The 17,204-nt window shown below is 43.3% G+C and overlaps 1 protein-coding gene across 1 annotated transcript in view; it reads left to right on the top strand.

Moving 5' to 3' along the window:
* The window catches only part of MEGF8 (multiple EGF like domains 8), a 223,616-nt gene that overhangs the window by 31,420 nt on the left and 174,992 nt on the right, over positions 1 to 17,204 (top strand). Inside the window, 2 exon segments of the mRNA XM_030213349.1 lie at positions 6,921 to 7,028; positions 13,929 to 14,076. Coding sequence (XP_030069209.1) covers positions 6,921 to 7,028; positions 13,929 to 14,076 — 256 coding nt within the window.

The raw sequence follows: 17,204 nt of genomic DNA, 5'->3' as shown, positions 1-17,204 counted from the left end.
CTTTTAAATGTGTTGTTTATTTTGATAATCATCAATATATATTTTGATGTTTCCCAACTCCAGTTTTTTCTAGAAAGGAAACTGCACCAAGTGGAAACTGAATCACCTCATTGTGTCTGAGCTGTAATAATGTTGACGTTTAACTTGCCGTTATCCTTGTATTAATACTATACTACTAATCATTTCTATAGCGCTACTAGACATACACAGCACTGTACACATATGCAGGTACTTTCTCTGTCCCTAGAGGGCTCACAATCTAAGTTTTTGTACCTGGGGCAATGTAGGGTTAAGTGACTTGCCCAGGGTCACAAGGAGTTGCAGTGGGAATTCCCCAGAATCAAAGGCCACTGCACTGACCATTAGGCCACTCCTCCCTCCCAGTGGTTCTTTGATTTCCCTATTTCCTTGGGGTTATGAGATCTTGCCTCTCCTATTTTTGGAATATATAGGATTGATTTTTTTTTTAGTTAACATAGAGGGGCATAATCGAACAGAAACGCCTATCTCCATGGGCGTTAATCTCCGAGAACGGGTCCGTGAAGGGGCGGAGTGAACCGTATTTTCAAAAAAAAATAGACGCCCATGTTTTATTCGCCAAGGTGTGAGCTGGGCGTTTTTGCTTTTCAGCGATAATGGAAAATGAAATCGCCCAGCTCAAAAACGAATAAATCCAAGGCATTTGTTCGTGGGAGGGGCCAGGATTCATAGTGCACTGGTCCCCCTCACATGCCAGGACACCAACCGGGCACCCTAGGGGGCACTTTTACAAAAACAAAAAAAAAGGTAAAAGAGCTCCCAGGTGCATAGCACCCTTCCCTTGGGTGTTGAGCCCCCCAAATCCCCCTCAAAACCCACTGCCCACAAGTCTACACCATTACTATAGCCCTAAGAGGTGAAGGGGGGCACCTACATGTGGGTACAGTGGGTTTGGGGGCTTGGACGACTAATAAGATTAAGCAGCACAATTGTAACAGGTAGGGGGGGGATGGGCCTGGGTCCACCTGCCTGACGTCCACTGCACCCCCTAACAACTGCTCCAGGGACCTGCATACTGCTGCTTGGGAGGAGGGTATGACATTTGAGGGTGAAAATAAAAAGTTGTGAAACATCATTTTGTTGTGGTGGGAGGGGGTTAGTGACCACTGGGGGAGTCAGGGGAGGTCATCCCCGACTCCCTCTGGGGGTCATCTGGTCATTTAGGGCACTTTTTGGGGCCTTATTCGTAAAAAAACAGGGTCCAGGAAAAGTGCCCTAAATTCTAGCTACAAACGCATCCATTATCGGCGAAAGGCGCCCATCTCTGTTCGGGTGATAACCACGCCCCAGTTCCGCCTTCACCACGCCTCCGACACGCCCCCGTCAACTTTGTCCGCATCCGCGACGGAGTGCAGTTGAAAGCGTCCAAAGTTCGGCTTTCGATTATACCGCTTTATTTGTTTTTGTGAGAAAAACGCCCATCTCCCGATTTAGGTCGGAACTTGGGCGTTTTTCTCGTTTGATTATAAGCTGGATAAGAACATAAGAGTAGCCATACTGGGTCAGACCAATGGTCCTTCTAGCCTAATATCCTGTTTCCAACAGTGGCCAAGCCAGGTCACAAGTACCTGGCAGAAACCCAAATTGTGGCAACATTCCATGCTACCAATCTCAGGGCAAGCAGTTGCTTCCCCATGTCTGTCTCAATAGCAGACTATGGACTTTTCCTCCAGGAACTTGCCCAGACCTTTTTTAAACTCAGATACACTAACCACTGTTACCACATCTTCCGGCAAAGATGAGTGAAAAAAATATTTTCTCCTATTTGTTTTAAAAGTATTTCCATGTAACTTCATTGAGTTTCCCCTAGTCTTTGTACTTTTGGAGCAAGTAAAAAATTGATTTACTTCTACTCCAATCAGGATTTTGTAGACCTTGATCATATTTTCCCTCATCCGTCTCTTTTCCAAACTTTTTTAATTCTGCTATATCTTTGAGATACGGCGACCAGAACTGAACGCAAGGTGAGGTAGCACCATAGAGCGATATTATAGTATATTCAGCCTTATCCACCACCCCTTTCCTAATAATTCCTAGCATCCTTCTTGCTTTTATGTCCGCCACTGCACACTGAGTAGAAGATTTCAGCATATTATCTTCAATGACACCTTCAATGACCAAGGTGGACCCTAGCATCAGGTAACTATGATTTGGATTATTCTTTCCAATGTGCATCACCTTGCATTTGTCCACATTAAATTTCATCTGCCATTTGGATGCAGAGCCTTCCAATTTCCAGTTTGCATGTGTTTGAACTACCTTGAATAGTTTTGTGTCATTTGCAAATTTAGTCACCTCACTCATTGTTCCGATTTTCATATCATTTATAAATATATTAAATAGCACCGGTCCCAGTACTGATCCCTGTGGCAGTCTGCGGTTCACCCCCCTCCATTGAGAGAAATGACCATACCGCACTCCAATTATCCCCAATGATTTCTAGGTTACTGGAGCCACACTCCAGTGGTCCCACAGTTCCCAGAAACACTCACAGACCCAACACACAAACCACCAGGATTCTTTATCAGTCCAGACAGAGTCAACAAACTAAACAGGCTTATTGTCACACTTGAACAATGAACAAAAAAAAAACGTGCAACAAGTAACTGAAAAAATGGATCAATTGTAAACTAACTAAACATTTGCATATTGTCTAAACAGTACCTGAGAAGATCAGGACATATATCTGTTCACAGAGCCTTGGCAAAGAGATCTGTCTCTTTTCTCCCAGGCTAAGACTAAAGCAACAGCCAGTGCTACTGGGTAATTTTTCAAACTCCAGGCCAATCAGAGCCCAGTCAACAAGATTTAAAAGTATACTGCTGCTTGCTGCCTACTTGTGTTAAAGGAAAAGAACATTCCGTTCCCTGTAACAGCTTTACAGCAAAGAAACACTACCTGCTGGCCAAATAGGAGAAATACACTTGAGGAAATAATTAAAACATGAAAATATCTAATACATTTTACAGGCTTAAAACACATTGTTTCTTCACACCTATCTTCTGTTTTTCTGTACAATAACCAGTTCCTAATTCACACCAAATCCTTGCCTCCTATCCCATGACTCTTTAATTTTCTCAGGAGTCTCTCATGAGGAACTTTATTAAAAGCTTTCTGAAAATTTAGATACATTACATCAACCAGCTTGCCTTTATCCACATGTTTATTCATGCCTTCAAAGAAATGAAGCAGATTGGTGAGGCAAGGCTTCCCTTGTCTGAACCCATGCTGACTCTCACCCATTACACCATGTTTGTCTATATGCTCCCTAATTTTATTCTTTATAATAGTTCTCACTATTTTGCCCGGCACTGACATCAGGCTTACTGGTCTGTAATTTCACATTTATTTATTTGGATTTGGGATTTTGCTCACACCTTTTTTCAATAGTAGCTCATGGTGAGTTACATTCAGATACACTGGGTATTTCTCTGTCCCTGGAGGGCTCACAATCTAATTTTGTACCTGAGGCAATGGAGGGTTAAGTGACTTGCCCAAGATCACAAGGAGCAGCAGCGGGATTTGAACTGGCCACCTCTGGATGTCAAGACTGGTGCTCTAACCTCTAGGCCACTCCTCCAATCTTCAGGTACTACGGATTATTTTAAGGACAGGTTACATATTACTAACAGCAGATCAGTAATTTCATGCTTGAGTTCTTTGAGTACCCTTGGATGTGTGCTATCTGGTCCAGGTGATTTACTACTCTTTAATTTGTCATTTTGGTTCAGTACATCTTCCAGGTTCACTGAGATTTCTTTCAGTTCCTCCGCATCATCACCCTTGAAAAACATTGAAGACTAAACTAGGTCCTGCTGTGCCTTCTAGTGGCTATCTGTTAATGTTGTAGACTGTGGCAGAAAGTTCAAGATAATTGCCCTTAATAACCTTTTCAAATATTCTACTTCCTCACACCTTAATTAACACCTAATTCAGATCAGTAGCAGTGCTACCTCTCCAGCAGCCAAAGAACAGAAAATAACTGTCTTTTAGAACAAAATTTGATCCTTGCTACTATCCTTTTTAATGTTCTTTGGCTGTTAAGTTTCTACCTCTAGAAAACATTTCAGTTTAAAACTATGGGAAAAGTTTCTACCTCTAGAGAAAGTTTCAATTTCAAACTATGTGAAAAGGGTTGTAAACTATGGAAACTAGTTAATATTGCTTGCTTCTCTGTTCTTCCCCTCCCCCTCCAAGACTGAACATCCCAGATGCATCAACCAAACGTTAAAAAATAAGAATCGTAAAAGTGCTTAACGATTTAAAAAAAAACGAGGCATGCACTACAAAAACACTCCAGAAATGTTTGGATCGGTATTGCAAAGTAGGATGTAGTTTACCTACGTCAGAGGAGGGCGGGCCCAGGAAGAAAGAAGGGACTTCTGAGGAGGCCTTCTGACTCGCCGATCAGCTGTTCTTCCCCGTGCAGCAGAGGTGAGAGGCGCTGCACGGGCCGGTAAGGCAAAGGGGGGGGTCGTTGGACGGGGGGAGCGGCAGCCACGACCAAAAGGGGGGCGGCGGGGGCGGGGCACGGGACCGGAGCATGGCAGGAGGCGGAGCTAGTGTGGGAGAATACAGGAAGGGAGGAGGGCCGGCCCGGGGCTGCTAACATTGGAGATTTTTCGTGCCCGGGGGGGGGGGGGGGCAAGGCGTCCATTCGGGACGCTCATGACGAGTGCCTTTGCCCCCTCCCGATCCTTTTTTTTTTTGGTGCTGAGGGAGAGGGGAGCAGCGGCGACCTGGGGCGTCAATAAAGGATGCCCCTGACGCGTTTTCGCCCCCCCAGTTATTTTTTTTATTGGATTTTGTTAACTTCTAGCAGACAGACAGCCCTAACGAGAGGTACAGACTCTCGTTAGATTTCACGGTGTTCTCCTGCGTTAAACGAATCGGAAAAGGTTAGTGCATGTCATTTCAATGGGATTTGTAGAAGAATTGCTCATCTGTATTCAGTTTTCATTAGCTGCTACTGTCGTCGGAAAATAGGCTTTAGTGCATGGAAAGGATAGGAAATTCTTCCTTGAGGGCTCATTTAACGATGAAAAACGTTTAGTGCATCTAGGCCTGAGTCCAGCTGTGCCTGCTAGAGGATATCTGTTAATGCTGTGGTGCAAAGGTCAAGTTTTAAAACTAGGGGGAGACTAGTTGGTAAAGATTGCTTTTTTTTTTTTTTAATTCTGCCTTTATTCTTCCTATCAATAACCTACAAGTCCTCCTTTAAACCCCAGTCAACATCCCAAAGCACAGAGCAAAATAATGTTCAGTTACCAGAGAAATGTCCTCTTCTCTCAGAAATTCTCAGTTTTTAGTGTAGTAATTAATGTCATAATTAGATTTTGTTTGTATTAATTCTTTATCCTATTCAATTTATTGTAGTATAAATGCAAAAAAAAAAATCACACTGTTATACTGGGCCATGGTCTTCACTGTTCAGATTGCATGCATGGGAGCATTAAATAAGATGGAATAGGGCTGGTGCAAGGGTATTTAGTGAATCTTCAGTCTAGCTCCTCCCCCCAGTTGAATTTCGGACTCCCTACCCCCTTGCTCCACCTCCCTAAGAGGTCCGCTACTTAAAATGGCTTACTGTCGGTTGCACTCTGGTGTCTGGGGGGTAGAGAGTGGGTGTTTTTGTGCTAATCAGCACAGCTACATTACCACACTAATTTGCACATGATTAGCACATGAGCCCTTTCCTCCTACAAAATAGGTGTCAGTAAGTGCTCATCACTCATTTTTTTTTAATGGCCGTACACTAAAGGCAACACTAGCGCGGGGCCATTAATTGAAAAAAAATGGAAAATCAGTCATTTTACTTCTGCGGTAAAAATGGCCTTAGTGCACAAGAAAAACCCACGTAAGGGTGCACTAATGCCACCTTTTACCGCAACTTAGTAAAAAGATCCCTAAGATCTAAGCTCAACAGTCTTGATCAACCTAACACTACCCCTTCCAGAACACCTTTGTTAGAATGCATAATTGGATAAACTTTAATGTTTAAATATTGGTTGTGTGTGTAAATGTATGCACGTACTCACATACTTATATACATGCAAAATCAGGGTAATTTCCCCCCCAAAAATTTCACTGGGTAAGTGATAAATGAGTTATTTAAAAACTGCTCGCTCTCCTTGCATTCATGTTTCTTTCAGTTTATGTGGCTGTCAGGACCTGTTGTTTGGCTTTGACTGGAGCTGCCATCCAAGGTGACCACCTAATGATTAAGCCAGCCCTTGGGCAAATTTTTGGTTTGGATATGAAGACTCAGGGCACCCATTAGGACTGTGGGAGCTGGATACTCATCATGAGGGTTAGGAAGCAATCAGGCAAGAGACAGAATGACTGGGAAAAAAAATAGAGATCCGTATCAATCTACCTAGAGCATTTTCCAATGAATGGATTGGTACAAAACTGTATGAAAAGTGAACCAGCAACATGGAAATAAACTGAGGAGTCAGGCATCCGAATATTCCAAGCAGAGAATATGGATTTTTTGTGATTGTTCAAGACAATATGGGTTAAGCATGGAGGAATCCCTAAATGTGAAGTTAAAAATTGAGCTCAGCAATGATCTGGGGGGGGGGGGGGGGGGGGGGTTGGGGTTTAAGGCACTAAACAAAGAAAACTATATAGACTACATAACCCTAGTTGTCCTTTTCTGCCTTCAGATTCTTTGTTTTGAGATCTATATCTAAATGTATGTGCATGTCTCTGTGTGTATGTCCCTCTGTGCATCTTTTTCTCTCTATGTTCATGTTTTGGCTTGTCCTGGCTCTCGGTTCTATATTAGCAGGCATTAGTTAAGGATTTGCATATTTGTACTTCTCCTTCAGAAATGGTTTTGTGTCTTAACCTTTTGCCATTTTGACTTTCTTCCCCAGTACCACCTAGATTATTGCTCTATGTACACGACAGAGAGCACCTGTTTCAAAGACCCCGAGTGCACGTGGTGCATGACCAGCTGCCAGACCTTCCAGCGCAACAGGACCGTGAGTTCTAACAGCTTAGCTGCACCTGGGATGGTTTATATAATGTGTGTGTGGCATTGCCACATGCCCTATTTGTTTTGGGCAGTACCTATGTTCTCTGTAGCACGTTTATTATGCAGTTCCTGTGTCCTGTATTCCCCACAATCTGTGCCCTGTGTATCCTAGCAGGCAGAACTTAATATCTTGCTGTGCTAGACAAGTCCCAATGTCATGGTGTTTCAAGTGAGCGTGAAGCAGCCCCTGAGGACCCAGTATTCAAACAATTTATGCTCCTGGCTTTGAGAGTTATGCTCGTAAATGGACCTCTTTGAAAATTTACTGGGGATGAGTTCCTAAATTCATATTCCAAATTTTGCTAAGAAGACAATTCTATAAATTGGTGCCTAGAGGTACACGCCACTTATGCATGTCAAAGGTACTATTAAATGACAGGCATCTACGTGCACTAGGCATTATTCTGTAAGGCAGCACCTAAGTGCCTTATTGCCTAACTGCAAGGGGGGGGGGGTTTACGTATGGATAGAGCATGGACAGACTATGGGTGTGTCTTCCAGTTATGTGCATTGTCTATGGAATTCTGTGGCGCACTTAGGTGTCCCAATTTATGCTTGCACCTAAACATGAGTGTGCCAGTTCCTACTTAAATTAGTATTCTATAATGGAATGTTGGTGCCAATATGCCATTAAAGAATTGATGCTAAGCGCATAGCATTTGGTTGCCTAAACTGTCACGTTTACAAAGCTGGAAACTGGGTTTGTGAGCCCTTGGGCCACTGCCGAGGAGCGGCAGTGGCAGGCAAAACCACCCCACACTAGAGACAGGGCAGATCTCTGACAGTAGAATAAACCAGGGTTCAAGCTGGGTCAAGGCAGGCAGCAGACAGTAGCATAAACCAGGATACACTCAGAGTTCAGGGCAGGCAGCAAATCAGTAGCATAAACCAGGAAACAAGCAGAGTTCAGGGCAGCCGCAGGCAGCAAATCAGTAACATTAACCAGGGAACAAGCAGAGTCTGGGCAGACAGCAGAATCAGGCAAGAAACCAGGACAAGAAACCAAACAAGGCAGGAGTGCAACAAGCACCAACATACCAGGGACCTTAGACGCAATGCAAAGGCAAAGCAGCCAGGTTTCAGAATGGCTAATAAGCCCAGCAGCACTTGGAGCTGAGCTGCAACAATCACCAGGAAACTATGGGTGCTATGTAAGTTCAATCCAAGCAAGTAAGTAAGTCTGGCAGCCCGGAAGATCCGGACCGGACTGGGCTGAAATCTGGAACGGGTGACAGTCCACAGCAGCCACCGGCTCTGGCCACCAGAGGGCGAGGTGAGCACAGACGTAACATAAACTGAGGCATCAATTTATAGAATTACCTCCTGTATGCTTAAATTTAAGAACATAAAAAGCGGATGGCAGTAGCACTGATTTTCAGCACTAGGCTCCTCAGTTAGGCTTGTAAATCCTAGGCAAATGAATGACAATTCTAAATTTATAAGCATAACTTCTAAGCTCTTAGATTAAGATGGATTTTCAGCTGAAAATTTAGGTTCCTAGTTTGGCTGAAAATAAATAAATTTAGGAGAATAACTTAGATGCATAAATTTAGGAGCTCAGCTTTTCTTGAATATTGGGCCCTGTATGTCTAACTTGTTGGACAGTTCACATATCTCTGTATGCTTTGTGTCAGGATGGCCAGTGATAGCGCTTGGAGAAGGCTTTGGAGGTTACTGTCAGAACCATGGAGAAACATACATAGATCATAGAAACACGGAAGAATGAAGGCAGATAAAGACCATAAGGTCTTCCACTCTGCCAATCCATGCCACCTACTATTCCTTCTTCTCCCTTACAGATCCTGTGTACTTGTCCCAAACTTGCTTGAATTAGGATACGGTCTTTGTCTTATTCACCTCCACCTGGAGGCCATTCCACAATTTACCACCCTTTCCATGAAGTAATTCCTCGGGTTACTCCTGTCCTTTTTCACCTTCATCCTATGCTCCCTCATTCCAGAGCTTCCTTCCAGTTGAAAGAAACTCTCTTCCTGTGCATCTATGCCAAGGAGGTATTTAAATATCATATTTCACTTCTCCCACCTTTCTTCCAAAGTATACATATTGAGACCTTTATGTCTGTCCCCATTTGTTTTATGATGAAGACCACTGACCACTTTAGTAGCCATCCTCTGGACTGACTCCATTCTGCTTATATCTGCTTGAAGGTCTCCAGAATTGTACACATTAACCAAAACAGAAATTCGGTCAGCATCTACTCTAAATGTGGTCTCACCAGAGACTTATACAGAGGCATTATCACCTCCTTTTTCCTGCTGGCCATTCTTCTCCCTGTGCACCCATCTAACTTTTGTTGTCACCTTTTCTACCTGTTTGGCCTCCTTAAGATCATCACATACAATCACACCCAAGTCCCCTTCTCTTTTGTGCACAGAAGTACTTCATCCCCGTAAACAGTACTGCTTCTTTGGGTTTTTACAGCCCAAATGCATGACTATCCATTTTTTTAGCATTAAATCCTAGCTGCCAAATTACCACATCCTCTGACAGCTAGTTCCAGAACTTAACTATTCTTTGAGCGAAAAAAGTATTTCCTATTTGTTTTTAAAGTATTTCCATGTAATTTCATCGATTGTCCTCTAGTCTTTGTGCTTTTTGAAAGAGTGAAACATTGATTCACTTCTACCCATTCTACACCACTCAGGATTTTATAGACCTAATCATATCCCACCTCAACCGTCTCTTTTTAAATCTGATGAGCCCTAACCTCTGCATCCTTTCCTCAAGTGTAGGAGTTCCATCCCCTTTATCATTTTGGTTGCTCTTATTTGAACCTTTTATAATTCCACTATATCTTTTTGAGATATGGCGACCAGAATAGAACGCAATTCTCAAGGTGAGGTCTCACCATAGATCAATACAGAGGCATTATAATATTCTTGGTCTTACTTTGCATCCCTTTCCTAATAAGTAAGTACATAAGTACATAAGTAATGCCATACTGGGAAAAGACCAAGGGTCCATCGAGCCCATCATCTTGTCCACGACAGCGGCCAATCCAGGCCAAGGGCATCTGGCAAGCTTCCCAAACGTACAAACATTCTATACATGTTATTCCTGGGATTTTGGATTTTTCCAAGTCCGTTTAGTAGCGGTTTAGGGACTTGTCCTTTAGGAAACCGTCTAACCCCTTTTTAAACTCTGCTAAGCTAACCGCCTTCACCACATTTTCCGGCATCCTGTTTGCTTTTTTGGCCGCCGCTGCCACCGCACACTGGACAGAAGATTTCAGCGTATTGTCTACAATGACACCTAGATCTTTTTCTTGAGTGCAGCAGACTCCTAAGGTGGACTTTAGTATCAGGTAACTATGATTTGGATTATTCTTCCCAATGGGCATCATTTTGCATTTGTTCATATTAAATTTCATGTGCCATTTGGATGCCCAGCCTTCCAGTTTCCTTAGGTCTGCCTGCAATTTTTACAATCCGCATGTGTTTTGACAACTTTCAATAGTTTTGTGTCTTCTGGAAATTTAATCACCTCAGTCACCGTTCTGTTTTCCTCCTCATGCCAACAACATCATCAGGGCTGTCTACCCCACTGAAGATTTTGATATCATGTGGAAAGAGGTAAACCTTACCAGACAGCCGTTCGGCAATATGGCTTACAAAAATGTTAAATTAACCTGCCCAAGAACTGAACCTTGTGGCACACCACTGGTAACGTTCTTTTCCTCAGAATGAGCTCCATCTACCACTACCCTCTGTCATTTTCCAATCAACCAGTTCCTAATCCAGTCAGTTACTTCAGGGCCCATACCGAAGGCACTCGGTTTATTTATAAGTCGTCTATGTGGAACCATGTCAAAGTCTTTGCTAAAATTTAAGTATACCACATCTAGTGCTCTATCTCAATACAGTTCTCTGGTCACACATTCAAATTAATCGGATTTGTCTGACAAGACCTGCCTCTAGGGAAACAATGCTGCCTTAGTTCCTACAATCCAGTGGATTCCAGAAACCTCACTATTTTCTGTTTTAAAAGCATTTCCGTTAGTTTATTTAGCGCAAAGATCAGACTGTAGTTCCTAACCTCCTCCTTACTTCTTCTTTTGTGGAGAAGGGACCACATACACCCTTCTCCAGTGTTCTGGGACCACTCCTGACTCTAGAGAAGCATTGAAAAGGTCAGCTAAGTTTATTCAGTACTCTTAAATGTATGCTATCTGGCTGCATTGCTTTGTTCGCTTTTAGTTTAGTTACAGTGGGGGAAATAAGTATTTGATCCCTTGCTGATTTTGTAAGTTTGCCCACTGACAAAGACATGAGCAGCCCATAATTGAAGGGTAGGTTATTGGTAACAGTGAGAGATAGCACATCACAAATTAAATCCGGAAAATCACATTGTGGAAAGTATATGAATTTATTTGCATTCTGCAGAGGGAAATAAGTATTTAATCCCTCTGGCAAACAAGACCTAATACTTGGTGGCAAAACCCTTGTTGGCAAGCACAGCGGTCAGACGTCTTCTGTAGTTGATGATGAGGTTTGCACACATGTCAGGAGGAATTTTGGTCCACTCCTCTTTGCAGATCATCTCTAAATCATTAAGAGTTCTGGGCTGTCGCTTGGCAACTCGCAGCTTCAGCTCCCTCCATAAGTTTTCAATGGGATTAAGGTCTGGTGACTGGCTAGGCCACTCCATGACCCTAATGTGCTTCTTCCTGAGCCACTCCTTTGTTGCCTTGGCTGTATGTTTTGGGTCATTGTCGTGCTGGAAGACCCAGCCACGACCCATTTTTAAGGCCCTGGCGGAGGGAAGGAGGTTGTCACTCAGAATTGTACGGTACATGGCCCCATCCATTCTCCCATTGATGCGGTGAAGTAGTCCTGTGCCCTTAGCAGAGAAACACCCCCAAAACATAACATTTCCACCTCCATGCTTGACAGTGGGGACGGTGTTCTTTGGGTCATAGGCAGCATTTCTCTTCCTCCAAACACGGCGAGTTGAGTTCATGCCAAAGAGCTCAATTTTTGTCTCATCTGACCACAGCACCTTCTCCCAATCACTCTCGGCATCATCCAGGTGTTCACTGGCAAACTTCAGACGGGCCGTCACATGTGCCTTCCGGAGCAGGGGGACCTTGCGGGCACTGCAGGATTGCAATCCGTTATGTCGTAATGTGTTACCAATGGTTTTCGTGGTGACAGTGGTCCCAGCTGCCTTGAGATCATTGACAAGTTCCCCCCTTGTAGTTGTAGGCTGATTTCTAACCTTCCTCATGATCAAGGATACCCCACGAGGTGAGATTTTGCGTGGAGCCCCAGATCTTTGTCGATTGACAGTCATTTTGTACTTCTTCCATTTTCTTACTATGGCACCAACAGTTGTCTCCTTCTCGCCCAGCGTCTTACTGATGGTTTTGTAGCCCATTCCAGCCTTGTGCAGGTGTATGATCTTGTCCCTGACATCCTTAGACAGCTCCTTGCTCTTGGCCATTTTGTAGAGGTTAGAGTCTGACTGATTCACTGAGTCTGTGGACAGGTGTCTTTCATACAGGTGACCATTGCCGACAGCTGTCTGTCATGCAGGTAACGAGTTGATTTGGAGCATCTACCTGGTCTGTAGGGGCCAGATCTCTTACTGGTTGGTGGGGGATCAAATACTTATTTCCCTCTGCAGAATGCAAATAAATTCATATACTTTCCACAATGTGATTTTCCGGATTTAATTTGTGATGTGCTATCTCTCACTGTTACCAATAACCTACCCTTCAATTATGGGCTGCTCATGTCTTTGTCAGTGGGCACACTTACAAAATCAGCAAGGGATCAAATACTTATTTCCCCCACTGTAGCTCCTCATGAACACAGCCCTCTGAAAATTGTTCAGGGTCTGCCTCACTTCCACTCCTATTTGTGTTTGTCTTCTGCCTTTATCTGTGAAGTGCTCAGGTTATCAAAGCCGTTCCAAAATAACACAGTCAACTACATAGAATTTAATATTTTATATTACAACTGTTTACCCTACCAACCCCCCTATTGTGGGTCACTGTAGCAAAATCATATATATCTTACTATCCCTTACCTACCTCCCTCCCTCCTACTGCCATAGAAATACTGTAATCATTATTTATTAAACTTACCCACCACCTCATCCACTTCAGTATTCTAATGCCTGAAGAACCTTGTTTCTGATGGTCCTCCATGCTAGTGTCTTATATATCACTACCTTATACTCCAAACTTCTCTTCTTAACCCTCACCCCAAGATCTCATCCTTCCTCTTCCTAATATAATATGGTCAGGAGATCTCATTTCTGATATAGAAATTGGGAAGAAATCTAGACAATAACGCCAAGTTTCTTGCCTTGGAGAGGGGGATTGAATGCAGTGATCTCATGTCAATGCAAAATTTTTCTTTCATTTCAGGGTATGGCTCGCACCTTGTAGTTCCATGATCTGTAGTGCATGAAATTTTTTTCTGTCAACACCAATAAGAGGATGGATTTTCCCGGGTCAAACATTGAAGAATACATTTCTTATCCACAATACTAGCTTTGCTTAAGAGTAACCTACATAATGCTAAGGTTAATTTCTGTCATGGTATGCACAACATTGACCTATTCAGAGACAGTACCCTCAGTGAACCCGATGGCTAATTCTATCACTTGATTGTGTTGGTGAGCCTTTACTCTGATTTCTGTTAATAGGTTAATATAGTTTCCAATTGTATAAGTTAAATTAGCATCTTGACTCATGGTTAGGGTGTAAAGAATGCATTTGTAAACTATGATCTTTAACCAATTTGCCTGTGATGTGTAAAAGGCATGTTCCTTGAACCCTTTTTCCTCTACAAAATACTCTTATTTTTGTCCTTTGCAGTGTCTGAACACAGGATGCCTAGGGCTGCCTCGGCTTCTCACAGACTGCCAATCGTGCCTTGCTTTCAGTGATGGCAACATGACTCGTCCACAGTCCCATGAGACATTTGGTTGGTGTGTGCAGAATGAGACCTGTATGGCTGTCTCTGGTAAGTACCACAGTACTGATAATCACTACTACTACTACATATCATTTCTGTAGCACTATTGGATATACGCAGTGCTGTACACAAATATATAAGCAACAATCCTTGTGTGACAGAGCATACAGTCTATTCAAGACATATAAACTGAACAATAAGAGATTAGAGAGTTTCACTTCTTATGGGCATGATTAAAACAACATGGGTATTAAAGAAGCAGATAATGGGTCAAGATTTAAAAGCGGCCTGGATTTGAATAGGGCCAGAGATGGAGCATAATGTACCAACTCAGGAAGTCTATGTCAGGCTTGTGGTGCAGTAAGGTAGAAGGAAAGGAGTCTGGATTTGGCGGTGGAGGAGAAGGGTACTGATAAGAATGACTTGCCTAATAAGCGGAGTTCTCGAGGAGGGGTGTAGGAACAGGTATGAGAGGAGAGATAATTGAGGAGCTGTAGAATGAATGTACTTGTAGGGTCAGTAAGAGAAGTTTGAACTGTTTGCAGAAACAGAGAGCTAATGAAGTGACTTGAGGAGTAATGTGAGTATAACAAAACTGGTGAAAAGTTGTGTAGCAGCATTTTGAAAAGATTGAAGAGGAGAGAGATGGTTTTGTGGGAGACCTGTGAGGAGCAAGTTGCAGTGATCTAGGCAGGAGGTGATGTGTGGATAATTGTTTTGGTAGTGTTCCTAGAAAGAAAGGGGTAACTTTTGGTGGTGATATAGAGGAAAAAACAACAGGTTTTAGCAGTCTGTTGGATATGTGCAGAGAGAGAGAAATCAAAAAATGACCTCAAAGTTACAACTGAAGAGATGGGAGAATGAGAGTATTAGCCACAGAAATGGAGAATGGGGGAAAGGGAGAGGTGGGTTTAGGGGGAAAGCTGAGAAACTCAGTGTGGCAAAATGATGAATTTTCCATAATATGAATTATAAGAATATTTCATGAAGTGTATTTTCTCTAGTTTGGCCATCAGGTGGTGCATATTTATATTTAAAGTTGTTACAGAGAATTGACTGTTCCTTCTTTACTTTAACACAGAGAAGAGATAACCTGCAGTGATGTGGCCAGCTATTTTTAAAAAATGTTGTTCTGGGCTCTGATTGGCTCAGGAGCTCAAATTCAGCTAGGATGTACTGGCTCGTTCTCCAATCTTAGCCAGAAAGGAGAGAAAGAAAGATCTCTTTGTTGAGACCCTGTTAACAGTTATATTTGATAACCTGTGAGCAGCTATATGTCCTGAACTCCCCAGGTACTATTTAGATAGTGTTATAATTGATCCATATTTCAGTTACCTGTTATTGTTTGCTGATTGCACACTTTCTGTTTATTGTTCTAATTTTTGGTGACAGACATTTTTAGTTTATTTCCTCTGCTTGTCTGGACTGACTAAGGATCCTGATGGTTTGTGTGTTGGGTCTGTCAGTGCTTTCTAGGAACTATGGGACCACTGGGAGTATCAGTGGGGAACACCTTGAGAGCGGGAAACTCATCCAGAGGCAGTTGGGGTGATAGTGTAGAGCACAAGTGGTAGGTGCAGGCGGATCTGAGCTGTGCTGGGGATAGACCCTGTAAATGGCCGCAGGGTTAACCCTAGGTGGGTGCTAGGTTTTTCATGACAGACCTGCCTTCTTTTTTTGGTGGCAGCATGGTGGCATTGTCAGGCTCAGTGTGTGGCGTGATGGCCACCATCCACTGAGTGGTTCAGAGTTTTTTTTTTTGCCTGTAACCTGCAGACACAGAGCACAGTGAACAACTGCAGCAATAACAAGGTCCCTTCCCCATTCAGTTTTTTTGGGGTTTTTTAAAAATTTTTTGGTAGTGTTAGGAGATTAGCAGCGTGCTGATGGAGACTGGTAGCAGCCCTCAGACACTGGATATGCCTTACTTGAGTTACCACATTACTTCAGCGGGGAGGAGTTGTAGGACTGGCCTGTGCAAAGTTCTCCTGGGGGGGGGGGGGGAGAGCAGACCCCTTATGGGCAGAGGCCCGTGAGTTGGCAGGGCCAGATGCCACACCAGCTGAGATCTGGCAGAGCTACATGCTAGAGTGACAGCAACTAGACCAACAGCAGCTGTGCCAGGAGTAACGGGAAGAGCAACAGCGGCAAGAGGAATGGGAAGAGTGACAGCAGTGTGAGGAGCGGGAGTTCCAGCTGCAGAAATTAAAGATCGAGATGGAAATGGCTTATATCCAAAGCTCCAGCTCAACCCCTGCACCAAGGCCCAAGGCAGGATCCACAGCCTGTATCAGGCCCAACTTTATGCAATTTGATGATACCCGAGGTGACGTAGATGGATGATATCTGACTACCTTTGAAAGAAATTGCCATCTCAATGAGATTCTGCAGAAAGACTGCATTTGCTATCTGGGATGAAAGCTCACTGGTAGAGTACTTGAGGCATTTCAAGGACTGTCCATGGAGACATGCTCCCAGTTTGAGAAGGTGTGCAAAGCTTTGTTGAACCATTATACCATTACCCCCGATACCTATAGACTAAAGTTCTGGACTTTGCAAAAGGGACTGGATGATACTCGCAGTGAGTTTGTGATTCAGCTAAGATACCAGCATCGTCGGTGGCTCAGTGAAGCTGAGGTTAAACCCCAGGAGAATTTCCAAAACCTGATGGTCCCGGAGCAGTTTCTTCAGTGTTGTTGTCCAGAGGTGAGGGAACATATTCAAGATCATGAGCCCTGTACTCCAGAGAAGGCAGCTGAGTTGGCTGACATCTTTATGGCTAACCATCCCTGATTGGCAAAGAGAAGCCATCTTTATCCGCAGCAGCTGGGATCTATGGGCAGTCAGGGCCCAAAACCAGATATCCCTGCAACCTCAGAAACTGTCATCAAACTGTCCAGTATTCCCGAAAAACCTAAAGACTTTAGGCATGAACGTCTTTGTTACCAGTGTGGGCATACAGGACATTTTAAAGCAGTTTGCCTAGATAATCCAAAGCCTTCACTAAAGAGCATTTCAGTTCCTGCAGCAAACTATGTTTATTGTCATAAAAATATTGAACGGTGAACCATAAAAACAGATGGAACAAAAACAGCACATAACAGGTTACTGAATATGGATCAATTATAACACTATCTAAACATTTGTTTACTATCTAAATAATATCTGGTGAGTTC

This window comes from Microcaecilia unicolor, chromosome 8 (genome assembly GCF_901765095.1).
Source record: "Microcaecilia unicolor chromosome 8, aMicUni1.1, whole genome shotgun sequence".
Taxonomy (NCBI): Eukaryota; Metazoa; Chordata; class Amphibia; order Gymnophiona; family Siphonopidae; genus Microcaecilia; species Microcaecilia unicolor.
This window is presented reverse-complemented; position numbering and strand designations above follow the sequence as displayed.